Source organism: Bolinopsis microptera, chromosome 7 (assembly GCF_026151205.1).
Source record: "Bolinopsis microptera isolate Bmic1 chromosome 7, MBARI_Bmic_1.0, whole genome shotgun sequence".
NCBI classification, from domain to species: Eukaryota; Metazoa; Ctenophora; class Tentaculata; order Lobata; family Bolinopsidae; genus Bolinopsis; species Bolinopsis microptera.
In genome coordinates this window covers 11,511,350-11,539,236 of record NC_087078.1, presented here as the reverse complement: position 1 = coordinate 11,539,236, position 27,887 = coordinate 11,511,350, and the positions used below count along the sequence as shown (strand labels likewise).

The 27,887-nt window shown below is 37.8% G+C and overlaps 3 protein-coding genes across 3 annotated transcripts in view; 1 reads left to right on the top strand and 2 right to left on the bottom strand.

Annotated features, from left to right (window-relative positions):
• Window positions 1-27,887, top strand: part of LOC134818892 (centrosomal protein 43-like) — a 47,647-nt gene that overhangs the window by 2,493 nt on the left and 17,267 nt on the right. Inside the window, exons 3-7 of the mRNA XM_063828602.1 lie at window positions 2,259-2,347; window positions 5,430-5,522; window positions 13,599-13,775; window positions 14,113-14,307; window positions 16,305-16,392. Coding sequence (XP_063684672.1) covers window positions 2,259-2,347; window positions 5,430-5,522; window positions 13,599-13,775; window positions 14,113-14,307; window positions 16,305-16,392 — 642 coding nt within the window. The remainder of the gene's footprint in view (window positions 1-2,258; window positions 2,348-5,429; window positions 5,523-13,598; window positions 13,776-14,112; window positions 14,308-16,304; window positions 16,393-27,887) is intronic.
• The window catches only part of LOC134818694 (protein PALS2-like), a 74,292-nt gene that overhangs the window by 35,329 nt on the left and 11,076 nt on the right, over window positions 1-27,887 (bottom strand). The window lies entirely within an intron of this gene.
• On the bottom strand, window positions 9,915-26,824 carry LOC134818893 (uncharacterized). The gene is made up of 3 exons (XM_063828603.1): window positions 26,699-26,824; window positions 10,438-10,607; window positions 9,915-10,267 (listed from the first exon to the last, which is right to left on the bottom strand). Exons 1-3 carry the CDS (start codon window positions 26,820-26,822, stop codon window positions 10,157-10,159), a joined length of 405 nt encoding a protein of 134 aa, XP_063684673.1. The 5' UTR covers window positions 26,823-26,824; the 3' UTR covers window positions 9,915-10,156.

Sequence of the window (27,887 nt, the reverse complement as noted above, 5' to 3'; positions counted from 1 at the left end):
GTTTTTAAAAACTCATTAAAAACTGTTTTAACCTTCATGCATCATAAAATAGTAACATCAAATTAAGTATTAATTATGGTATCTCGGGCTAAAAAAGTCTTATAGACATTTCCAGCACAGTAAAACGTTCAACATGAACACATTCGGATAACATTTATGGAGCAGCACATACCACCTAACTTTAATTTTGGTATAACTGCGAAAATACTCAGTTTCAGAAGCTCCTTCCAGCTATCTTAGGCTGCCATCAGCTCCCTCTCTGGGACTCTCTCCAGTACTGCTTGGCTATTATGGCTAATCAACTTGAATCCAACCTCATGTAGTAGAATCTACTTCTAAGTTCTAGTTACCTTCTGCTAAGTCCATGTCAACTCTACCCAGCTACCACCACCAATATGTTATAATTTTAGATCTTTCTAGCAACCTCTGGTATGAGTGATGTATAACCTCTGCTGCATCCAACAATTTCTAGCTCATTAAGGAAGAGGAAATTTGCTGTTTCTAGCAACCTCTAAACGCCAGAATAAAATGTTGCTGATGGTTGCTAGACATGGCAAGAAGTAGCCCACTACCCTAAGCTAAAGTTGCTCGAGCAGAAGTTGGAGGAACCTTGGTGGTAGCTAAATAGAGGTAGCCGAAGTAGGTGGAGACAGCTGGAATTGGTGGTTTCTGCCATCTGGTGGTATAGTAGCTGCTAGAAAGAATCTTAGCAGAAGGTAACTAGAACTTAGAAGTAGATTCTACTACATGAGGTTGGATTCAAGTTGATTAGCCATAATAGCCAAGCAGTACTGGAGAGAGTCCCAGAGAGGGAGCTGATGGCAGCCTAAGATAGCTGGAAGGAGCTTCTGAAACTGAGTATTTTCGCAGTTATACCAAAATTAAAGTTAGGTGGTATGTGCTGCTCCATAAATGTTATCCGAATGTGTTCATGTTGAACGTTTTACTGTGCTGGAAATGTCTATAAGACTTTTTTAGCCCGAGATACCATAATTAATACTTAATTTGATGTTACTATTTTATGATGCATGAAGGTTAAAACAGTTTTTAATGAGTTTTTAAAAACTAAGCACTATAGAGTATAGACCCTATGTTTCTTTACAGTTGGTATATAAATGTGGCCATCGTAGTTAGTTTGAGCTCAAAGATAGAAAAGTCATATATTTGCGCCTGGGGGTAATTTAGGAGTTTTGGCTTTTGCTCCCTAGGGTTGAAACTACTCATAGAATTTGCGTACCTTATCAATTCTGATTCAGAATGACCTTACAAAGGATCCTGTGTTTAGAAACGTTGCAGACACTGAACTTCATACTCGATTTCACTTAACTTCTAAGCGTCGATTTTTACTCACGCCCAAGTGTCGCAAACTTGAAAATCGGTTTTACTGAATTTTCCAAAAAATAAGCATTCTGGGCCTTCATGACCCTCATAGTGCCAATATAAACATGTACATTGCGGTCATTTTAAGCCCACCTTTGAGTCTCTAAGACCTTCAGAAGCTGAGATACAAATTTCCGATATTCGCACATAATTTGAAATATGGGCGTGGCTCCACAGGGTTGAAACTACTAATAAAATTTGCTTACTTTATCAATTCTGATTTAGAATGACCTAACAGAGGACCCTGTGTTTAGAAATGTGGTAGACACTGAACTGCTTACTCGATTTTCACTCAATTTCTAGTGTAGATTTTTTTACTCGCGCCCAAGTGAAAATTGGTTTTTCTGATTTTTTTCCAAAAATAAGCATTTTGGGCTTTCATGACCTTCATAGTACCAATATAAACATGTGTATTGCGGACATTTTAAACTCAACTTTAAGTCTCTAAGACCTTCAGAAGCTGAGATACATATTTCCCATATACGCACCTGATATGAAATATGGGCGGGGCTCCACAGGGTTGGGACTAGCGACACAACATGCGGCCCTCGATTTTTTGAGTTACCAATGACCTATTTAACCCGATTCAGCAGCAAAAAACTCTGTACATCGAAGTGCACACTCAACTCCTCCCTGCTACTGGAGTAGTCGTCCTAATTTTTTTCTCTTTCAAAATTTAGAGTTTTGTTATACTGGAATTTAAATAGTAAGGGGTTAAAACTTCAGACTTAAGCTTAGATAGTGAAGGCTAAGTTTAGATAGTAAAGGGTTAAGTTTAGATGGTGAAGGGTTTCATTGCATTAAAGATAAATTGGATAATAAAATTGTTCGCAAATCTGCCCCTGTTTTGGTATTTTACAAATACGCACCAACTTCAGGACTTCTGGCAGCTGGGATCGTTCAGGAATTTCTAGAATTCTTCCAACTTGACTACACTGGCGCAGTATTCGAACCAGAAACTGGAATGGTAAGATCAACTTCAAATTTACTCTTGATACTTTAGTCTTACCCCGAACTTCACGCCATTGTATTTTCTAGAAATAATTTGCAATACTATGCCGATCGCTATTTATTATAGCTTTATAGCTCCAGCGCATTTTATAGTAAGCGCCAAAAACACACAGTTTGGCTGTCAGGATGACAGGTTCAGTGGCGTAACGTTGCCTGTTGGCGCCCCCTGCCGAAAAAAGCGCCCCCCTGTTGGCGCCCCCTCCCCTTTTGGTGCCCCTCCCTAAAATTGAACAAATTAGGTGATTTTAAAGAATACGCCGGTAAAATCTCTAAAAAAGTGTGTATCTAGAGCAAAACGCGCAGTTTTGCTAGTACTTTAGTTAAGTTTTCGAAATTGTCCCACATTCAAACGACGATTTGGCGCCCCCCTAAGACGGCGCCCCCCTGCACAGCGGGGTCAGCAGGGCCTTTCGTTACGCCACTGGACAGGTTGACAATTTCTAAAGCTTCTAACATAAACCGACTTGACTGCACTTTCTAATCTTTATTTCAAAAACTGTTCGTTCCAATTTGATGACTCTCTGCCTTGTTCTGACAAGTATCGCTGTGATTTGTAAAGCTAGCTCCGACCCGCCATTATACGATCCCTTCCCGCCAACGGTCCTTGGTGTTAAACTTCGTGGAACACGCGGCTACCAAATCATTTATTGAAATGCAAAGTAATTTTCAACACTTTCTGTATGTTATTTGGGCTCGTTGCGCGCGTCACCGGCGCGCGATATAATAATAGCGATATGAATGCGTCCGGCCGATAGTACTAGCTAAGTATACTAATGGTTTGTCAAGCTAATTCGATACTTGCGATATGCACCGAAAGCATCCATTAGCCAATAGGCTGATGAGTGTGTAATTTAAAAACGATAAAATTAAAACTGTGGTGCTCATTCGTCCATCGTCTGTACTTCGAGATCTGGGTGAGGCCACACTAGTCTTATTTACTATTTAGGTATTACCTTGCAACGCATTTCGTAGATGTCAATCTGGATTTAATGTCTTACTTCGAAACTCGATCGTATTCTTTGGCAAGGATTTTGACCGATGATGTTCATTCCGACCGAGCAATGCAATTTTTAAGTTCTAGGATTAGTAAGTAGCCGTGATTATTTCAGCAAGTCTACAAGTGAGTTGGAATCACCAATATAAAATCACGCCCTTTGCACAATGAAAGGATGCATTTCGCATGGTATCACCACAGAATGTGTCCCAGAGGGTGAGAGAGATAGAGTGAGCGAACGTCATGGGTATTGCTTGATCAATGGCTTTTAATTGCACTGTTACAACTTACAGCTCGACCAAAATTGTAACTTACAAACTTACCTAGCTGTGAACTGCTGTTAGGCCCGTAAATTGTAAACATGGTATTGGCTGTTAAAGAGACGTATATTTGATATACGTTTTTCTGAAACGCGAAGAAAAAGAACTCCCACAACCAGAGATATGTGCATTTCACTGATTCATTTACGTTGTTTTCAAACATCATTAGATTTAACAAGTTTAGCCGGTAGCCCCTAGAGCGTCTTTTTGCCTATTGAATACTATATATAACTGACATATCACATATGTTAAGGAGCAACACTTGGTTTTAGCATTTAATTAGATTGCCTGTCCCTATTTCGGTATCACTGGACGGCTAGGGCGTGACAAGTATATCTAGATGGGGTGGTTTTAAACGTGTCCAAATATCTCAGAAAATATGGCGATAATCAGGTGTTTATTTGGATCCTGCTCGATGTGCGAGTCACTGCAGTTGACGTTGCCACTGACAATAAGCTCACGATGCTCGTCCTTTCACCTGATCTTACGAGATTGACTGTAACAAAGAGAAAGTGAAAAAGAAAGTGGTCACGTGTTTCTCCTCTTCAAACGTGAACAGCAGGAACAGAAGTGTCTCTTAATAAGGGGGGGGGGGGGGGGGGGGGGGTGCCACGTCCGTCTATGTCCGCTTGTCTCATAGAATCCAAAAAGGACAGGACATAGGCGGAGATAGGCAGACACGTGCGGACAAAAATGGACAACAAAATTAGCTAAATTTTGTTAAATTTTGTTAATTTTTGCTAAATTTGCGAAGTGAGATGTCAAGGAGTGTTGTAATTGGATACAAGATCTAGAAATACATGCGCTACATCGGTAGTCACTGTTTAGAGTCCAGTATGGAGCCACGTGACCTTAATATCCCGTATCAGTCGGTTGAGCCAGAGAGGCGTGACGAATGAACAATCACAATGCTGGTAGAAGAGGGAACAAGTTGTGAAGTTCAGGATCAAGTCAGGGGTGTAGGAAGCGGGGGGGGGGGGGGGGCATCGCTCCCCCCGCCATTAAATCCGGACAAGGGGCCAAAAAAAGAGAGGGTGCGGACTTCGAAAATCGAAAAACTATTTTCAGCTAATAATGATCAGGGTAGCATGAAACGTGAACAAAATTAGTTTCCAGAAAAACTTTGAAAAATTTTGACTTAGAAAATTTTCATTTCATGCTACCCTGTTCATTATTAGCCGAAAATACTTTTTCGGTTTTTTTTGAAGTCCGCACCTACCCCTCGATACACAATTTTGGACTCGAGGCTTCCCCATCAAAATGCGATCTCGGACGGCAGGCTTCCCCTTTGCAACACGAGCTCGGAGTCGGCAGCTCTCGATACAGGAGGTACGTATCGAGAATGACTCGGACCGAACATTTTCTAAGTCAAAATGTTCAAAGTTTTTCTGAAAACCACTTTTCTCCACATTTCATGCTACACTGTTCATTATTAGCCGAAAATATTCTGTCCAAATCATGTGCGAAAAATTCGTTAATGTCCGCCAATGTCCGTCCGAGTCTGCCAATGTCCGTCAATGTCCGCTAATGTCCCCAAAAAATGTCCGCTTGTCTCGTAGAATCCAATAAGGACAGGACATTGGCGGACATGTCACCCCCCCCCCCCCCCCCAATAAACTATATTATATTCTTGTGACTAGTTAGTTGGTTTTTGGCCGGTCGGGAGATTTTAGTGATCAGTGAGAATTTATTGAACTGCAAATAAATTTTATTATAATATCCAGAGCGGGAAGTACGAAGGGAGACCGACGCTGGAACGCCAGATTGATTACGATGTTTCAGACGAACTGCCCCTAATTGCTGCCATCATAAAACAGGTGGGTGTGTGTGTGTGTGTGTGTGAGCGTGACCCCCTCAGGTCTCACGATGTCATTTGTTTTGTGATTACGGTACGTGACCCTTAAACTAGACACTAAAGTTATGTCTGATCCGTATTGACGTATTTAGTGTCTTCTGTGGAATTCCTTATCTTTATAATTACAACTGGCTAGGACGACGGCTTTCGTGATATTAAACCCGTCACGCACGATATTAAACCCGTTAAGCACGATGTATCATCACGTTCAGTCTAACTCCGGGCCAAAGAGTTATTAATATCACAATTTGGGGACAACCACGTATCCATTTATTCCTAAGTTTTTGTGAAATGGGCACGGGCATCGCCTTAGACGGCAAAAACTTGATTTATGATGATAGTAAATATCATTATTGTGTTCACCGTTCTCAAATTAGTAAATTCAGTTACATTTTAGCTTTATAGAGCATGGTATCAGACAAATTTACTTTTCGATTTTGACTGGAAAATTATGCCCATTTCGCCCAATTGATCCTTAACTTTTGGTGAAATGGGCATGGGCAATGGGCATCGATAAATGTTGTATGACTTTATTCAATAAATATATCTCAGAAGCTGTAATTATGAAACCATCATCGTTCAGCCGAGCACGATTAACACATATTGTCTGATAGCTCCTGCCAACAAACTTTTGTATCACTTGTTTCAAGATTTCCACTTGTATGTTTCAAGAACCCTAGTATCATCCTCACTTTACCTAACTTTACTCACATGATGTTGCAGCAACATTCAACACTTCCAACATTCAACACTTGGGAAATCGTTACAAGACAGGTTGACTATGGATCACCAACCATTATCACTACTCGTCATAACCGAACAGAGGTGATGTTGGGACTTTGGGAGGGGGTACGATGTGTATGCAAGGAAACTGTTTTCTGATTACTACCTCATAAAGCCCCATAAGTTTGGCGAGGTACCAACAACCATCATGTTGGTACCTCGCTAAACTTCTGTTAGCTTATGACAGTCAGAAATTATGTACTACAAAATAAAATGATGATAGAAGTGAAAAGCTGAAATGACGCGCATAATCTAATAATTAGGCAAAAATGTTGGGTAATTCTATGAAATTTCGAGAAAATTTTGTATGAACAATGAACTGTATTGATATTTTTCGGCCCCTATTTTCAAAATGTCTAGTATGGGAGGGTATTGAATAATTTTCTTTGCCACGACAAAAATTAAAGCTGTTCTTCGAATCCATATAACAGTGCAATGAAGAGTATCTAAGAAAAAAAGCATGCTAATGTGACACATTTTAATCTTAGGTAATTTTTCGTGTTTCTCTGTATGTCTCTTGAAAAATATTTGAGAATCTGACCCTTTACAACTCTGTAGCATTTTGAGACGAATATTTATTATGTTTTTCCATTTTATTTTATTTTCATTTCAAATAAATTTGATAGCTATCGCAATGGTGATAATTTTGTGATATTCCAAATATCTTGCAAATAGCCATGGTCATCCAATTTAAAATTTAAAGTATTCATTAAAACTCCATTTTGTATGATATGTTAATATATAAAACTGTGGGTTAACAGACATAAATGCAAATAAACCATGTACAAGTTAGCACAAGTTATTGATCACGCTCGCTTACAACAAAACATTGAGCTAAAACATCTTATGAAAGGCTCCCTACGAAGGCAAGGGATTGTACCAGCAATTTTAATAAAAACCCGGGGTTTTCGAACAGAAGAGTTAACCCTTCTGTTCGACACAATGTTACTGGTAAAATGTTAACAATGGCAATCGTGCTCGATTTAAAAATTAATATGTACCGCCAAACCTTAAAATATTTCTTTGGTCGATATGGCATTTTAGTGTCTTTAAGGTATCATCGAACATATTAAACAACATTGTGAAAAAATAAACGTACAAAAAAAGATAATACTGCTGGAAATACACTACAAGTTTAAACTTTTTCCAGATGAATTTTTACTGATAATAAATTCGGATACTGGTTGGGAGGTGATATCTGTTTTGACACGTGATAGTGACTCTGGGATGTGGTTAATACCGATTGGTTGAGGGGGCAGGGGGGTGTTCATGGAGATTTTCTCAAAATCGACTTTTAGCTGTTTCTGATAGAGGGGAGTGATATCTATCAGAATTCAGATGCTTTTAATCTGATAGAAAAATATTGTTCCTAGCCGAAATTATCGCCGGTGAAAGGTTAGCACTTGTGTGTAATTGTATTGCGCTAGCGATTTTTGATCGCGTGCCCTGAAAATCGAGTCTAAAAATCTATCTTCTCCTACATTTTTTGAGCAATCACCCTCAAACTTTCAGGATATGTTCTAAGGATCATTTAAAAGAGATTGTCTATGCAAAATTTTGAGATAGGCCTTTAAACATTTTTTATTCGATTTTTTAAATCTTGGACCTGGTTTTTTGACGATTTTTCGAGGTCCAAGATTTTAAAAATCAAATAAAAAATGTTTAAAGGCCTATCTCAAAATTTTGCATAGACCTTTTACCGGCAATAATTTCGGCTAGGAACAATATCGGATTAAAAGTATCTGATAGATTTTACTCCCCTCTAACAGAAACAACTAAAAAGTCGATTTTGAGAAAATTTCCATGAAGACCCCCCCTGCCCCCTTAATGGCTGTCACGTGCCTATGAAAATAGGGCTTACCACCAGTGATCAAGTCTAAAAATCTACGGCTTATAGTTACGAATCATGTTATTCAAATACATCATGCAACTAACAGGATCATTCCCAAGATTCAGGAATGAGTGTTTAAAATAAGCTTGCTTGGTCATTCTGTGTCCAAAAATGTCAACACTTTCTTGTAAATCTTTTAAATTCTGTGACAAATCTTTCTTTGGCCGCACATTAGAATGACCCAACAATTTACATTATATAACATAAATGAAACGCTCTTTTAAGGTAGAGCCTTAGGTATCTTAGTAAACAAGAAGTTCTGATAACTGATTGCAACAATCTGCTGAATATGTGAGAAATTTCACATGATTAATTAATTATTTGTGAACTGTTTAATGAAGTTTGCCGTTGAGATTGATCTGTTAAAAGTGTGTAAAATACACTCCTTTTTTCTTATCCAAACTCAACCACCAACTTTATTTAACAGACTTATCATGGCTGTACAAATAGCGGTAAAAATTCAGAGGTCTGCAGATAAGTGAAACGTCTAGAAAATGCACAGCTAAAGCTACAGTATTCTTACTGCATTATAAAATGCTAAGATCAGTTATGAAAATATCAACTACCTGTTACTTTCTTAACTATAAATTGCACAATTTAGTGGATTTATAGATCAATTCCTATCCATGCTCTGGTAATTTAATGAAAGAAGTTTAATTTGTGAAATCAGCTTAATCAGAAAACTATTTCCCACGTGCTTTAAAATATTTTGCCGAGGTTAATAACTGCCCCTTTCTTCCCGTTTATGCTAAACTCCCAGCTGCACTACTAGACAAGTCTCAACCGCACCTGGTGACTAGTGACCACAGACCAATGACCAACCCAAATCAGCTATTATTAGCAACATTTTTCGATATTGTAGAAAGTAGATAGAGTGCTTTTATCATTTTCAGATTGCGATAAGGATTATAAGTAGTGAGTTAAGGCGGGTCATGGGTTGATGCCACATTACCGTAATGCAATAATCCGGCAAATGCGTCAATTTTTCTGCGGAAAACATGGCGTAATTATTACGTCATCTTTTCTGGAGAAACATTGACTTATCTGCTGTTGCGAGCACGCCTTATGTTGGTTGATTCAAGCTTTCAAGGCTGAATCATTCCCTTGAAATCATCTTTTATCTCATTTAAAGACGTTTGGGGCCAAACGTGCAGATTATAACTAGATATGCGGCCATTTTTACTCCCCTCATTTTATTCTAGCATGAAGCTATTGTGCAAATAATCGATATTGTGCAAATTACGTTAATAGCCCCAGCATTTTTGGCCACATCCGTGCTAGGACAATGGAGTTAGTCAAATCGTAATTGATCTAAAACCTTGAAAAGAAGTGCATCATTAGGCTAAGCTTAAGTTATGGTTAGATCACAAATAAACTAATCTGTAAACGAACATTTCATCGCCAAATGTAGTTTATTGTATAAACCCTTACCCTTCCCATCTGATTAAGCTGATCAAAGACTAGGGGTCGTTCACTATATATTTGATATTACGTAATCAGTATCACTTTTGCCAATTTTAACCCCCGCCCCCTCCGTGATCAGTTTACACATCGCTATTTTGTTAAAATAACACCAGCGTAATCATCTAGAAACCCCCTCCCTCCCCCTCAGTGATTACGTAATATGTGAACGATCCCAAACACACACTAAAAGTAGAACTGTAATAGATATGGTCGTAGTTCTGAGAAAGAAGGCAACAACATCGTAGACAAATACAATAAACTTCATAACAATTAACATTACAGTAAAAGCGACAAACGGGTCATTTATTCTGAAGACAGTCTTGGGTCTCAACCTCGATTGTTTCTTACAAGCAATACCTTAGTGAATCTGTCAATGTTGATGCGGTTCTTCCAATTCTGATTTTTATTCAGAGCGTTGCTCCTAACACGCGGGGTGTCACGTGATGTCTTCGTACCCCTCACTTGTTGTTTTTCCTCTTCCAAAGTGGTTTTCTCAGTGTTGACCCGTCAGGTTTTCTGAAGCTGTCCTGGTTGTTTAAGTAGTCTGCACTTGGTTTTGTTCTGACGTCCTGATGATGTCATGGAATTAGTTTTTTGTCTCGATTTCAGAATTACAAGACTGTAGTGCAATTTTGTGATTTTCACCGACGCGTTGGCAACGTGATGAAACAAAAACTTTTGCCGCATTTAAAAAATCTAGAAATTCAACAATCATTTAAAAACAGGACTGAAATGTTACCTTGTTTTTGGAGGCAGCAATGACGACGTAATTCAGTAATTCTGACTTGCTGATCCTATCTCCTCTCTGTCGGAGGACCTCCTCTGCGATCTTCTCACTGTATCCCAGCCTCTTGATGTAGGCGATCAGTTCACCTCGGTTGTTAGACATACTGCTGCTTGCTTTCTCTTCTGATAATTGTTACGTGTTAGTTTACGACTGATAAATATACCGTTAAGATTTAAATAATTTATAATGAAGTTCGAGAAGGTTTAAAATATGAACGAAAACGATGGTGATGAACTGAAAATCCTGTGAAATCCTCGTGAAAGGAACGATGTAGATATGCATGGCTTACGCTTACTTGCACAAAATGAGATAAAAATAAGCGATAATTTTATCCGATTTCCCGAAAACCGGAGAATTGGTTAGACTGGTCTACAATGAGCCATTATGGCTGGCAAAGAACCCACCACTTCCATTAATCACGGAGAAGTCTCTGGGAACAAACTAATGCCGCGGTTCCTCCATTGTTGTGTCCAGAACTTTCATGATGATTTAATGTTTTAACATAAAAAACGGGCAAGTAACTAAAGGCAGAATCTTAATTTATAAGATAAGCAAGATAAGCAAGATAAGCCCGTAAATATACCACGCGCCGACGGGTTGCTTAGGTCCGAGTTTAGAGTGTCAGGTTGTCAGTTACTGCCGAACGTTTCTGCAGAATTTTCAAATATATTTTTTCAAATGTTTTCTCTCCGTTGTTTTAGCCTATTTTGTAGGGTTTGATGGAGCAGACTCTAGAATTTAGCTAGTTAAGGCCGATGATAAGCTGTGCATGTCACCCGATTAGACGTATCTAAAGTTTGCAGTCAATCAGTGCGACTATCTCGCTAATAGTGCTCATCAAATATTTTTAACGCTTTCCAGCCGTGCAACTGAATAATTCTACAACACGTACAGTGTACACCCTGTAGTAGTGTATATATGTAGCACCAAATTAATTGAATACGAAGGACGTTTCAAATTCTACCCTCCACTTAATTACCTTACAGAATACAGATCACTTGGGATGAATTTAATGTCAAAGGATGAATCGTATAAAAGGGACAGTCAATTAATGCAAATGAGTTATAAACTGTTAAGTGTTCTTGGACTAGGTTAATAATTAATTTATGTCGTACGTTAAGATCGATACTATTATTAAGTATGTATTCAGAAACACAAGACCAGAGTTTTGATTCTCTCTCGGAAATATTTAAATTATAATAACTACGTCCACGATACTTTACAAAACTTTATCATCAAGTATTTCTCAATACAATTATGTCAATTGAGCAATATCTGATGACGAATTTTTAATCGGAAAGTGAAACACATCTATAAACTCTAAAAACATGTACTGCAATTGGGTGGCCTCCACTGCACCTGCACCAGTGAGACACGCAACTAGGACTATGTGACCTTAGGGTAAAGTAGAGGGTTTAAATAGGCACGCGCTGCGTGGTCTCCCTGCTTCTATGGAATCAAATTCGGGGTTCTAATAAGATAATCTAATCAAACGCAATTGGTTCTTTTTATCAGACGTTCCGTGGAAATGATTTACAGTGGCAGAGGTAGCTGGATTGTTGGCTTGGTCAGGATGTGACCTGAATCCTGGCAAATCTCGCCGAAAGTAGGTGTGAACCGTTGGGACAAGGTCGTGGTTGTGCGGGAGTTTATCGCACAATTTTAATTTATACTTATCACTTCACGGTTCACTTCATGAAATGTTCAGTTTCTGATCGTTTGGACTGATTATCTATGAATACCTCGGCCGTGTGCAATGTTTCAAATCCATGTTGCCCAAGTTAGGCTCTTATTCTCTGCTTAATCAAACCAAATAATCATTTCAATTTGTGTCTCCATATCTGTTTTTGGCAACTCTGACATGTTTTGTTGTACAAAATATTAATCTGCTACCTGGACCGATAAGATATTTGTTTTATGCATTAGGAATGCGTATATGTAACCGAATTAACCTAGATATCACTTATCGGGAGGTCGAGGTGTTATTCAGAACATGGCACTAACGTCATCACTAGGGTAGAACGTGCTAAAATAATAATAATTCTTCTTTTTTTTTGAAATTTCACAGGATTTCTAAAACTGCGAGTAGAAAAACAGGCACAGTCATGTCGAATTATTTATTAGTTTTTCTACCCGCAGTTTTAGAAATCCTGTGAAATTTCAAATTTGAGAACGCTCCAAGAAGAACTACGTTTAATGTCGGTATTGTTTGGCTAATGACATTGTTGTTCCCACATGTCCGAAATATACAACAAGTCGTTAGTAAATTTAGTGACAACAAGGTGTTTGAAACGGGTTACGGGATAATAACAAGATACACTATAAATACGAAATACAATGCTTTATCTAATAAAAATAGTTGTTGAATGTACCAATTCAGTTTTAGGATTTGGTCCTTGCTAGTCGTGACGTGTTACGTGACAGATTAGGTGACGCGTCACGAACCGTCTAGCTAGAGTCTTATCGTTTTTATCTGTCGAGAATCACGTTTAATCGTTATCATTAAAATCGATCGTGGTGCAAAATTGTAGGTTAAATGTACAATTGATATTGGTGTAATTGAAAATGAAGAGGTGTGTACTGTGTAGTAAGTCTCAAAATAGCCGAAAATAAATTTCCGTATATATAAGCAAAGTGTAGATTAAACAGATGCTCATGATTTATCTATAAAAAAATTGTGATCGGAATAAAACATTTATTCCGAAACAGGGGATGTGGTCCGGCATACAATAATTTGCATGCCTGTTCCGCAATTTGTGGATATTAATTATGAAGTTACGAGTATACAAATTGCTTTGCCTAGGATGGGCTAATCTCAGACCCATAACGGGCGCACTGAATGAAAGAGATCGTGACCGAATTTATGAATCTCATACATTATATTTCGACCCATTGTCATTGAAATTTCCAGTGTATAATTTTTCACAACTATTCCCACAATAATCGTTGCTTAATAATCCACTTAATGTGATTCAGGCTCGCATTGAAGCGTGACAAAGAAACAGGGTTTGATTTACCACTTACCAGGGCATGTAGTTACGTACCCAACCCCCTGCTGTTACCAACGCCCATTTAGGTACAGGCTCAATGGGTCTCATAATGGATAATTTCAGAGCTGCACAGGAGGACACAACGTACACCTCAACAGAAAGGACACAGTCTCCAGCAACACACGGGGATCTAACCCTTCTAGCACTGCTGAGGACCCTATCAACGATAGCATGGATTTCTTAAGCAACAGGAAACCAATAGAGGACATGGTTAACCGATATGCTAATAGCAATACTCAGGTACTGAGCTATTTATATAGGCAATAAAGGACACGTACCTGTGTTAACTGTTAAGTATAACTGTTAAATCATTGGGTTTCAGGGGTTTCCTCCGATTATGTGGTACTGTCGTGAAGCCGCTATTATAAGTAGAAAAGTTTCGTTCTAGAGAGATATTCGTAGAAAAATCTAGGTGCGCGTTCGGTGGAATTTTTAGGGGAATGGGTTTGTCTATTATTGCCGCAATATATGCCCCTGAGGTAGAAACCATTTTCTAGGGAAAAGCCTGACATAATCCAAACTAATTGATCATTGCAAAGTATCCATTAACAGGATCCTAACATTCTCCTGACTTCAGATATTGTCGCCGCCACACCAGTACAAAGAGGGAGGCAGGATTCCGGATCACGTGACTCCGGATCACGTGACCAGTAGTGACCGCATGACGTCACCCGACCGAGTTACATCACCTCTATCTGAACAGATCTCAGAACAGATATCTGAGCATATTTCTGAGCATATTTCCACGGAGCACTCCAGTCAAATGGACCAGGTTAGTGGTGGCAGCTATATTATTCTTATAGGTTTAAAAGATTATGTTCAATGGTTGTTCCTTTCTATGATCTCACAAATCCCAGAGCCCCCAGATAATGGTTATTGACTGGCTTTTTCATGTCATAAGTATTTATTTGTGTGTGTGTGTATGTGTGTGTGTTTGTCTGTTAAGGAAGGCCCTGGATTTCGATCAGGGCTGCCACTTAAACTGGCAAAAAAATATTTTCACCTGTAGATGCCGCTTATTCGTCTTCTCACTCAAGAAGAATAAATTCGATTAAACATAATTTCTGGTCGCCTTTCATTTTCATCTAAGATTTAAAAAAGGCTGCAAATCTAACATCCCTCCGTTTACAATCCACCTTAATTCCTATAAGCTCCCCCTGGTTATAACTTCACTCCCAAGTTGCAAGCAAATGCCTCCCCCTCCAAGTTGCAAGCCTATGTCCCCTGGCCACTAATTTCTACCCGTTATCACAGTTCCGTCACGTCTGGAACCATAGCGGTAGTTGATTGGATCCACGGAGGAGGCTTATCTCGGAGAAGCATGTTGGGGGTTCAGGGAGACTTTTAATTTGGCAATGCTATTGGAATATCGCCTAAATTTGAGCGGTAACTGTCAATATGAATTATGTCACGTTTAACGGTTGGTTCAGGTCTTTTGAACTCATCATGAATAAACCTGATAATTCTTTAGATCACCCCAATATTTGGGTTATCTGCTACTATTGGCGTATTACCAGACAAATTGTAAGCTCATGTCTTGATGTGATCTACTAACATTCTGGGGAAATTTGGAAATGTTTATGGTTGCTAATTGCTTATTAGAGATAAAATATTTGTTTGGGCAACCAAATTTTCACGGAGTTATCATATTGGAGTTCCTTATCTTGAAAATGGAAAAGTTGCACGTACATGAAAGTGGGGTGACAAAAAACTGCAGAACGGGGACCCGTACGAAACATTACTCTGCCAATTAATTCAAGAACGACGACTGAAATTAGAAAGCTAACCACACACTGTACAGTGTAACACTTCATGAAAACGTGCATACCGTAATTTGTCACACAGGAACGTTTTTAACGTTAATCCAAAGTCTATAAAATGAGAGTAAAAAATAGCACGTGCAAGAATTGACAATAGCCTACAAAACTTAAAATATGGATGATAACTATTACCTAATGAAACGTAACGCCCCCTAGCCATGTCGATTAAAAACGGTCTCAGTCAAAATTAATTAACCGTCGCTAAGATTTATATGGTCTCTGTCACAAGGTCGTGGGAGAGAACCTACTTTGTTGGTTCGAATTTTACAGAAATTCGAATCCAGTTCTTATTTCTTTATCTCTCAACCTTCTAAGTTCATCTTAAAAATCGATAGCATTTTCTAGGAAAGTGCCCAGCTATTTCTCAACTTAGAGGCCAATTTTTTCAGGATTATTACCTCTGTCAACAAAATCTTTGACAACCAACACATATTGTCAACTATTGTGCAAGAATCGTTGGATCAAACCGGAGTGACCTTTTTCATTTTATAATTCCTCATTGTAGCCACTGTCCCCCGCTTATTTTCCCATAGATTTCCCCGTCTTCTTTGAGGGTTGCCACACCCCAGAGCCCAGAGGCAGGCAAAGCATCTTCATGCTATCCTTTTGTGGGCCACACAAAACTACATAGATAACAGAGTGAGGCCGGTGTAACAGGAATTAAATTATCCCGATCCCGGTAGATTCATCTCGAACTACTTCATACGAAGGACCTGGAATTATTAGCTGAGGCAAATTATGAAAACGTTGTAAAAGACATTTTTGCGAAAATCCCGAATTCTCCTTTTTATGTATTTGTAAACCTCCCATTTACCGCACATCTTAATTTTCTATACTTTATTCCTCTCTCTCACGCAAATCGATATTGCCGTTACGATTTATATCTTATTTGTCTACCACACGCACACATCTTAATAAATTCGCAATATTTAGATTAAAACTCTTTCAGTCAAATGAGAAAGAAGATCTTCACTCAACCAGGGAATGGGACGAAGAATGTAAGAACCTGGACGACAAGCTAGAAAAGATTGGGATTAGTAAGTTGTTTCTTTCTTAATAACTTAGTGTTTGTTCGCCTTCTTGTTTGTCATCAGTTGTTCTTCTTGTTTGTCGTCAGTTGTCCTTCTTGTCAGTTGTTTTATTTTTGAGCTGTGAACCAGATTGTGTCAAGTGTTATACTTAATACTTATATATACCTCGGTGTAGTTAGAACTTAGAAGAGCGTGTTAAATGTCAGTTATTTCACTTGCTGTGAGTGTAGTGGCATCTATGTTGTACAGTGCAGAATCTATACCGAAAAATGCTATCTGAATTATTCCTATGCTTAGGCCTCCTGATTGTTTTCGCCCCATTTAAGTCACCCTCATAACTTTGCTGAAATAAGGTCCTAAGAGATTTAATAAAAGCATACTATAAGCTGTTTAATCATCTGATATAATTTGGCCATTCATTCCACGTTCAAGGCCCAATACATGAAAACGTTTCCTTTACTGAAATAACTATACGGAAGTTGATTTAATTTGGAAAATTCGCTTGGTTACTCTTGGAATTAATACAATATATTAAAGATAAATAGGGGCTGCACAATTAATAATAATAATAAGTTAAAAGAGATATTTTGAATTTGATCCTAAATTGTATAGATAATAAGTGAAGTTGTTTTCAACTATAGTACTAAAGAGTGCGAAATTTTAACTAGAAATAAACGAAAACATGTTTGGCGACACCCTTATAAACTCCGACGACTTAGAATGACCCTGAACTTGTCCTAAATCACCCAAGACTCTAGAAGTTGAAAGATTAACCGTTTTTTGTGTTACTTCGGGGTGGAATGTACACGCCCTGATAACACGAAACTCTTTATTATTATAGAGCAGATCTTGCGTCACTTTCCTTTCGTAACCAAGACCGCGTGAGGTCTGACGGCAGCATATTATATAGAATACACAGTAGATTAGGTACTAATAGTAATAGCACACAAACTACTATTAACTCGGGGATGGAAGTGGAAGTCAAAGGATTAATAAATCTTGATAAATGCTGAAAGCACTTTTAGTTTTACGGGTTGGAACTACCAGTATGGGTAAGAGTAACAAGTTGTATAGATCTGATGGAATTAATAATTCATTTATATCAAAAGAAATCTGTTATAAATAAGGTTGTGGCAACGCGTTGGGCTGGTTAAAGAGATGAAAAGATAGCCATAATAGTTTTGTCCGTTCGCGTGAGTAAGAAGAGGTTTTACCGTGCTTTATTTACGATCAGTACTGTCCAGGCTGCGTGGGCGTTAGTTCAAAGTGCGATCTAAAATTGATCCATCTACCAAGTATTAAATGGTGTGACGTACAAGCGCTAATTGCTACATTAGTTTATGCAGTTTATCTAGATTTCATCCGCCTCCTACAACAATTGAAACATTCAGCGCATCATCACGTGCAGTTTTTAGGAACGCCACTGCATCATATTTTATTCTGAATATCTTTATGTTTTCTTTGAAGTCCACCAATTTGTTCCTCGTTGAAGCCTAATCCTGAAGGACCGACAGTATTTCCTTGAACTTAATTCTTCTCATTAAGTGGTCTAGAATGGTTAATACGTCAATGAAGAGGACAAGCTAAAGTGTTTACTTAGAATCCTAGAAGAGTCTGGATTGTGTCGTCAATGAGGATGAGACCAGAAAAAACTTACCTTGGGGCTTGGGAATTTTTAATGACTTGCAGGTTTAACTGTGGTCTCGTGCCAGTCACGTGCTAGTCGGGCTATTTAACTGTGACGAAAGAAGAAGTCTCTTCACGGTCCAGTCTCACTTAAAATGGCTGATAATCCTTTATTAAATTAATGGCAGATTTCATCTTAGCAGCTGAAGGGGTACCAGCTATAATTCTGTAAAGTACGCAAAAATCCCTCCTAAGAAACGTTTTGAACTTGACCGAACGAAGAAGTAGGGTATTATCTTTTAGAGGAGTCACGAAATTCTTAATTCTATAGTAGACAATTTTGTCTCTTTTAGCGGGGATGCATTCCGTAAATCGCATAAATTCACACCAATCAACTCGATAAATTTGCCATTAATTTATATCGGTCGATGTAAAAACTAATTTAGACAAACATAGACTTACGTAGAATCCTGATTGGGATATCGATTCAAAAATAAATGGAACAGTGGCACTTTAACATATTTTTGTCCGCGAAAACAAAAAAGAGCTCTTTAAAGAAACTGAAAAATGCTTTCCTCATCGACAGCTACAGAAACATTGTATTCAAGTATTCAAATTATTCATAATTAATTGGTGATGAAATTTGTAAATGAGTGATTCGACTAACATTTTCCTATACGGGTACGCCTGAGTGATAACAATAGCCCTAACGCCGCCGAATGCTTTTTTTCGCTTCATCACCTTCCCGGTGGGTATCCCTGCCCTACATGGGATCCCATGAGGTCATGAGCTGTTAAACTGTTGTTAAGATACAGGGAGTAATAATGTGGTCACTGATTTAAGTGACATTTTCTCTCCTTTCACTAGTTCAAGTCTCAGAACGAGCTTTTTTCCCTGGCCAAAAGTTTAAATTTATACGTTGTAACGTGGAAATCATCCGGAAACATACCCCAGTTTGAGGCTGATATGGATAAAATGAGTGTCTGCCAATCTTTCAGCCGCGCCCTACAGAATTTTCTTAAAGTAAGTAAATTATACGAAACAAACAAACACTCGCTATCTCCAGTATCATGCGCGTGACAACTCCCTCATCGTAAAAGTCACTACTAATTAGCTAAAATAATGCTTCGATAGTAAAAGTATCAATTGTAAACAAAATTGCAACATTTACATGACTACGCATTATTCGTTAGAAACACTATTAATCCTAGAAGTTAGTTCACAAGACGATGAAAAATTTCAGTGATTTAACCACAAAGTAATAATATTATTGTTCGCCAGACTCCATTAGACGTTCCCACTAAAACTTTAAAAATAAATCACTCGCCCAAATAGAATTTTGTGTAAAGGCCCTGATTGACGCAACAAGACTTATTTTTGAACGCTGATTCAGAATCACCCCACATGACGTAGGGTAACAAGAATTGCGCCCGTTGTTTCGTTTTGGCGGACGCTAGATTTCCATTTCACATTTACTATAAATTTAAGTATAAGCTCCAATCAGCTCACTTCAATTTTCATAATATTAATAATATTGATAAATTATGCATCAAATACGGGAAAAAATTCAGTTCAATTGCCGTAGAACTTAACTTGTATCTGTAATTCAAGAAATACTCGTGTACAAATCAATACACTACGCGTGCCACTTACAAATTGGGCGTATTACCTAATAGTAATATTATACATTACATGCATCATATACATTAAAACACAGTCGCGCCGCGCATTCATACTCATAGATCACAGGCTATCTATACATCACATCTCCGCAAGCAATCCTCGCGCGCGCAACTTTTTCGTTGCTTGGTAACGGACGGAAGGAACACGACATACTCGATCAGACCCCCTACTGCAATCTCCAAAATCCGCGTTTTTCTTCAAAAACCTCCATTCGTAACCTTTCACTATTGCCTTTTTTCAAAAGGGTGAAAAGGAAAAATGCTTCCCTGAGGAGTTATGGGCAAAAAACCTGTTTTGGTCAAGTGACAGGCTAATTAAACACAAATTCGATTGTTACGGCTCGGGTCAGGGTTGTTGTTAAGGTTGCGGTTAAGATTACAGCAAGGGTAATGTTAAATAAAGTCAGGGTTAATGTAAAACCGTTTTGTTCGGCTGCAAAACCGTAAAAAACCCAAGTCTAGCGCTAATTTTTGGAGGAGCGAAATAACGCAGGTGAATAAAGAAGTAACAAAGGCAGACAATAGTGTCTGGAACAATTTGAGAGGAGAGAAGGATACTGGAATGCCATGCACCTAGTGACGTAGTATAAATATCTCAGACAACAAACACTTTTTCAGTATTCAATAGCGCAATTAAGAACATGATATGCAGTAGTGAAGAGGAGACAATGTAATCTTTTTAATTGTATTTTTACACAACTTCTCCAGGCTGAATGAGCTAGTGAATCTGGAACTATCCGTTAGAGGTTACTAATCATTTAGCCGACTGTTGCGACTTTTTGCGTGTGCCTCGGTTCATGAATATTATCTCCTGCTCGAAGCTCACTCAATTTTCCTTATCACCCTTCCAATATAAATACTCATCTTGATAAACCCGTTTATTTACCACCCTGTCGTCTACAGCTAGATGTACGACAAAAAAGGGAATTGAGTAATTTTTGGCTTTTGCTGATTACCTCATCCCCAAAAGCCGTAAAAATCCCCTAAAGACTATCCTTTTTTCCTGTGTAAAAGTCAAAAAGCCCAAAAACATAGCCGACTAGATTTATTTTAAAACCATCGTTATCATCGCATTGGGTTTGTTGTAAAGGCAATGAATAAGGTCACAGATGAGAATAAAGGCAGAGAAATAGCGCGATAACAATATTGTGATCGACTCTAGTTAGAAGAACAGGAAATTTTATTAAAATAAGCACGTACTGGTAGTCCCTCCGCGGCAATGTTCGAAATAATTTCCAAGAATTTGAAGAAACGCTTTCCACTTCCAGCCATAATTCATTTGGGTTGGTACTAGCAATAATTCATTTGGGCTGGAGCGATGTACGAAATACTTGATGTAAATGAAAACCGAACAATGGAGGGCCTATACTTAGTTTTAAATTATAGCGTGGGACCCGAGTTAAAAATGCAAAACTCATTTAATGATATATATACACTATACAGATAACAGGGGGTGGGGGAGGGGGCCAAAGTCAGTGTGCAAACATTGGGTCTTATACCTCAGCCGTGTTTTATATTTGAGAGTTGTTGCTTTGCAGATGGCATACTGTTCGATGATTCCGTCCCTAAAATTTGAAAATTTTAGACCACGCCCATTGTTATCTTTGAACATGCTGAACGCCTAATTTCGAGGCAAAACGGATTAGAAATAACGAACTTATCAAGCATTTTGTGTATCTTGTTAACAAATTGACTGGGTGATTATGTGACACCATACCTTAACTGGGCAGCCTTGATCACGTGATTAGGTAAGCCAATCACCTGATCACGCGTAATGAATAAACTTGTTATGGTTCGTATCTCTGTCATCTGAAAAGCTATAACTCTAATTTTTTCAGGACAAAAACGTAATTTGAATGGCCAAACACAATCCAATAAAATTTGGCTCGAACCGACTATCCAAACTATCAAATAAATGCGGGAAAAATTTTCACAAATTCCTCGAACCATGGTGGACCACCATGGTTCGAGGAATTTGGTGGTGGTAGCAAGTCATACCAGAAAGAATTATTTCTTTAAGGCACTCAGTGACTGAGCTATTAAGGCCAACGTTTGCACACTGACTTTTGCCCCCCCCCCCCCCCCCTGTATTAGAAATAATTTCCAAGAAATTTTGGAAACACTTTCACACGCTTTCATTTGGGTTGGTGCGATGTTCAAAATTCTTGTTGTAAATGGAAACCGAGCAATGGAGGACCTATACTTAGTTTAAATTGTAGTGTGGGACCCAAGTTAAAAATGCAAAACTCATTTAATGATAAATATATGATTGTAAGAAATTTGATTTTTTTTTTCCTATTCCTTTATCTTAAGATTCATAATAAGGAGTACCTACTTGTTTAAAATAGGTAAGGCACTATACAGATACTCAACTGCTATTGGTTTGATTTGAACAAGTTTTAACAACAACAAAAGCACTCTTCCATGCATTTTTGATAAACATTTACAAATTCGGCTGATGAGATTGATTCTGAATTCAACATTTTCTGCGTTATCTAAAATAAGAAAATTCTGTGGTTGGTTTAAGCCGTCCAAAGCTCATTTAGATAACACCAGGAAATGTCTTCAAAAATTGTAGACTATAAAACTGTGACTTTTGCAAACCTTTTGCAAATCACATTTCTCTAGAAACCCGTGATTTTGATAAAGCCCGTTTCATAACCGAGATATTAATTAAGGTTGATAACGCTTGAAAATTTTAAGCGCCTCTTAAACTAAACGGGTCCCTCATAACTAAACGGGGCCTCCTTTAAAAATTCCACCCATGAAGAATGCTGTAGCTGATGTTATCTGAAAGCAGAAAAATCAATTATAATTCTTGACGTAGTAAGATTGGTGGAACTGTATACACAGTTCCAATAAAGGAGGCCCCGTTTATTTAAAAGGGACCTATTTAATTTACGAGACGATTAACATGTTTGGTACCGTTCTAAATTAGCAAATAATCTCTTAAGTACAAAATTCTGTTAGCCTCTATTCTTCCCCTTACGTTTTCGCCCATTTCTTCTTCAAATATGCTGACACGAAGTTTTCCTTTCTATTGTATGATATTTCTCTATCATTATCTGATTACCCCACGATGTTTCAAGCTATTAGTTCAATTTCTTCTTGCCCTGAGATATCAATTGAAGAATTTCATCTATCTACGAACAGAGGTTGAGAAAAAACCCAGGAAAGGAATTAATATTCCTAAATTCGAGTAAAATTTAACATATTATCCTATTAGAAACATACTTGTTTGTTTATGCGACAATGATAAGACGTACTTGCGGCTGGGGACTTATGATTAAGTCATCATTAAACTTACAATTAAACCCGAAAGTTGCACAAATATGTAACTTTCGGGTTCTTTAGACTTACCTCTTTGAAATTGCGACCGGTAGGTTTCTACAGAAATTTCGATAGAATTTCTTGTCTAGAATGTGAATGAATAGATAAACCGGAAAGTCAGAATCTTGAATTCGTAGAAAGTAGGTGTGCCATGCCTGGGTGTTCCACCGTATATTATTTGGTAAATAAGCCTGATAAACTTTTTTTAACTAGTTTCGACACTTCTGGTTCGGACGTTGCCGTAAGTTTATTGAGATGCAAGAAAGTTAGTAAAAATATTCCAGAAGATACGTGTCACGTGATCAAGGAATAAGGTCTGTGGAGTGAGGGTACTCTCCAGTCGATCCAAATTGCCAAGAAACAATTTTATTCAGGTTATCATATTGGACTATTGCAATTTGGATTTTTGGATCGACCACTTTGACAAAGTCACCTCTGTCCACAGCACCCTGTCAAAGCAAATTCCGTTTGAAAAAGGGATATAATGAAAAGTTGCTTAATAGGAAACAACAAAATATGGTTAGTCCCTGCGAGTTTGTTCAAACAGAATGTTCGAGACTACAACTGCTACGTAATCGGCATAATACATGACAGAAGAGATTACAAGTAACATTAACCTTATTATACCGTTATATATGTGAGTATAATGTGGTCGGAATGGGGGTAAATCATATAAAAGTAAAATTTTGATTCCGTTAAATTTTAAGTTTTTAAATCTTATTGCCTAACCTCGTTTTCTTTTTAATCTGCAATTCGTTGGATTTAAGGTTTACCGATAGGCCACAGTATAACCACAGTAATACCCAATAGAAACTCGTGGGACGTGGAAGGATTTTTATGAGTCTGCAAATGCCGAGCTTAAGTATGCTAGTTTCCCTCATCCATTTAAGAATCTTAGTCATTGACGTATATACTTGTAAGATAATTGTCCTCGACCACGAGAAAAAGTACCACAGACTTTAAATCGCCATTTCTAAGAATGTCTACAGTTATAAACTGTAATTCTCAACTGTTTGGTGAGAGAAAATGTCTGGAATATATCAATTTATTACCTTTATTAACAGCTAGAAACCTGCTGGTCAAACCACAGAGCTGTGTTTGAGGAGATCTTCAATCAGCAATATCATTAATTCAACTATAACCTTTGAGAAACAGGGGGAGCTTAATCCTCCGTGTAATGATAACGAATTTATTAATATTTCATGATATTAATCACTTTCGACAAAGTTATGAACAGATAAAATCTGATAAAATAGATTAAAAAGTGGTAGATATGCCGTAGTTTAAAGCGATGAAACAAGTTAAGTATTTGTTGCTAAGCATCGACATTCGACAGGGTAAAATTAAGCTAAGATAACGTTCATTGAAGACAAATTTACGCACAAATCAAAATTCCGAAATCACACCTTCCTCAATTTAACCTTTTTCTACAACTTAGAAAAAAAACGCGATAATTCAACTCCATTTATGATTTGGGAGCTGGATTTGGCTACAAAATGAGGTAATTTTTTGGACAGTTTCCAAAGTTTTTTAGAGATTGCTGTGGTGATTTCATCAACCTGGGAATATATAATAGGTATAAAAGGTTTGTAACACAATCAATGTTATCGCCTTTTTAAGAAGAGACCTTAAAAATAAACGAAGCTAAAAACAACATGTTATCATAAACGCGTAGCACAACACAAAATGTTCTCATTTTAAAGTATGCTCTCATTATTATAATGCTCTTCTGAATATTTCCTATCAAAACACTTCAAATCTCCAAAAATATTCGAGAGGACGGCCAGATATTGAGACTATTATCAACGTGTCAATCTTGCAAAACGGAATTAACTATTTTGATCTGATTGCAAAAGATGCAAATAATTAATGTTTCAGCGATCGTTCACGTATTTAATTTTATTCTACATAGGCCAGATTTAGCCATATTAGAGTGAAGACCCTGTCCTCGTCCGTAATCACCAATAGACTTATAAATATGTGTCAAAATTGCGCTAACTTGCGAATTTCCAGATTCCGGAGAATTGAATCGTCCTAGTTCACCAAAATATCGTATTTCCAACCTCATTTGTAGTAATTTGTAGTGTATGACGGCATTATAAAGGTAGTACCAAAATATTCATTACATTTATCCCTTCGTTTAATAAGTTACTGTGCTGATGTCATGGCTGAATGAAGATGTTAGAAAGGGTGTGTCATATTCAGCAAGTTTTAATAAGTTTTAAGTTTTAATGAGAGTTAAAATAATCTTTATAAACAGATCCGTATTCCGACTCACTTTGTCTGCTTGAAAATTCTGTTTGCAAACTAACCAGCCATATCCGTACAATTATTTACACATTTTATGAACAGCTGCACTTTATAATAGTGTCTATTGAATTTGTTACAGATGTTGCAATGACGGTTTCTTTGAACGTTTCTTTACAAACCACATGTCTGCATCACACGCTTATAATCGCCCATTGTACTTATCATATATACTGTCTATAAGTCAAGTTGTTGTCGTTGGAATTTCTTGTTTTGTTGTTGTTTTGACCTATTAAAAAAAGATGTGTTAATAGATCTTTCTCACAGTGTCTTTAAAAGAAGAGACAATCAGATATTCATCATGAGACTAAGTAACAGTGGCCGACTATAACATCAGCTATATTATTTTCTCTTTGTACATATCGGCCATCGGGGATTACATAGCATGTATTACTGTATTAGACCGGTGGAGTTACATGAATCAGGTTTTTCAGACACGTGACAGTGGCTGACCAATCTGCGTCCAGCATAGACTCAGAGTCTCTACCACGTGTCAAAACAAATATTTCCTCTTTGTACATTTATTATAATTATGCCTCAGCGTGTGTTACGTCAGCGTGTGTTACTATTAGACTACTGTTTAATAGATCGCGTAGTAAACTTGACTTGAGTAGGAACATGTTATTATGTATTGTACGATGTAGGGGACTTGAATACCTTTGTGACAGAGCAACGCCCTTTGTCCGTAAGGTATTTTATTATATTATAGTAGTATCATACAACCACAAGTTACCTTATTATCATTATATACAAAGTTATAGAATAGGTAATCTACTATTATATATTATGTTCGGTTCATGTATATTCGGCTACCACTATATAACTGAAGATGGGAGGTAAACGTCAGACCGTCCTAAGGTCCAGACCCAAATTGATTGAAGACCTGGACAATTTCTGGGAAAATTGTCTGCAACTCTGATTTACTGTACCTGTTTTAAAATCTGCTTAAATTGGCAGTATTTAAAATGACTATACATATTACATATATTAATGATTTATTATTCCAACGACATAATAATCATATGTAATTATCATACCCGATGTATTGGTAGAATTGGGAACTCAAGACACGCCCATATGTCTCTACTCATCGACAGAATTGACACTAATCATATGTTCCCTTCGCAGAGCAAAATAATTTTATTACCATATTACGAACCCAAACTAAAGCCTAGTCTATACTCTATACCCTAGAGTACAACGCATTTACCGCCTCTCTACGTCAGCTGTAAGCACTACCAAAGACAAATAATAATAATGAATATAACGATAAGAATAACAACGTCTACAATCGTAGTAGTAATAGAGAGATATAGGCTGACTACTTATTATAGAGCAGCATCTACCGCCCCACGTGTGTCACGTACCTTCCCACGAGTTGAGGTTTTCTGAGGAATCCTTCCTGTGCTGTTGTGTGCTCCGAACTGTATGTTCCCAGTGTGGGCTGTAGCCAACCACCTTCCGGTTAATTGCCATCTTCATCATTGCCATGTCAACCTGTGTAGAATATACATGTGTTATTGTATACTGGGCTGGGTATTGTACGCGCCTGGGATATATGCAAGAATTCTCGTTGAATTGGGTTATAATAAAAACTGGTCACGTTCTCAAGTCACGCACCACTCGCAGCGGTGTTCTGGAGAACTGTATGATCTGCGTGTTTCTGAGACACAATGAATAAATTGTACAATATGTGTCGCGTGACGCGTACTAAGTCTTTAAGGAGAGTTTTTAACAATGTGTCCACAAGAATCGTGCAATTCAGAGTAATTCTATAAAATTTGCATGTCATCTATAATGTGTGTCGTATGAGATCAGATCGTGCGATCACTGCAGTTATAAAGTGGCGTGCGAATCAACAAACTGACATCTCACGACACTGTACTATCACGACACTGTACTATCATGACACTGTACTATAATGACACTGTACTATCACGACACTGTACTATCATGACACTGTACTATAATGACACTGTACTATCACGACACTGTACTATCACGACACTGTACTATCATGACACTGTACTATCATGACACTGTACTATCATGACCACATCCTGAATCCTGATGAGGTCTGGTACCTATCATGACACTGTACTATAATGACACTGTACTATAATGACACTGTACTATCACGACACTGTACTATCACGACACTGTACTATCATGACACTGTACTATCACGACACTGTACTATAATGACACTGTACTATCATGACACTGTACTATAATGACACTGTACTATCACGACACTGTACTATCACGACACTGTACTATCATGACACTGTACTATAATGACACTGTACTATCACGACACTGCACTATCATGACACTGTACTATAATGACACTGTACTATAATGACACTGTACTATCACGACACTGTACTATCACGACACTGTACTATCACGACTCTGTACTATCACGACACTGTACTATCATGACACTGTACTATAATGACACTGTACTATCACGACACTGCACTATCATGACACTGTACTATCATGACACTGTACTATAATGACACTGTACTATCACGACACTGTACTATCACG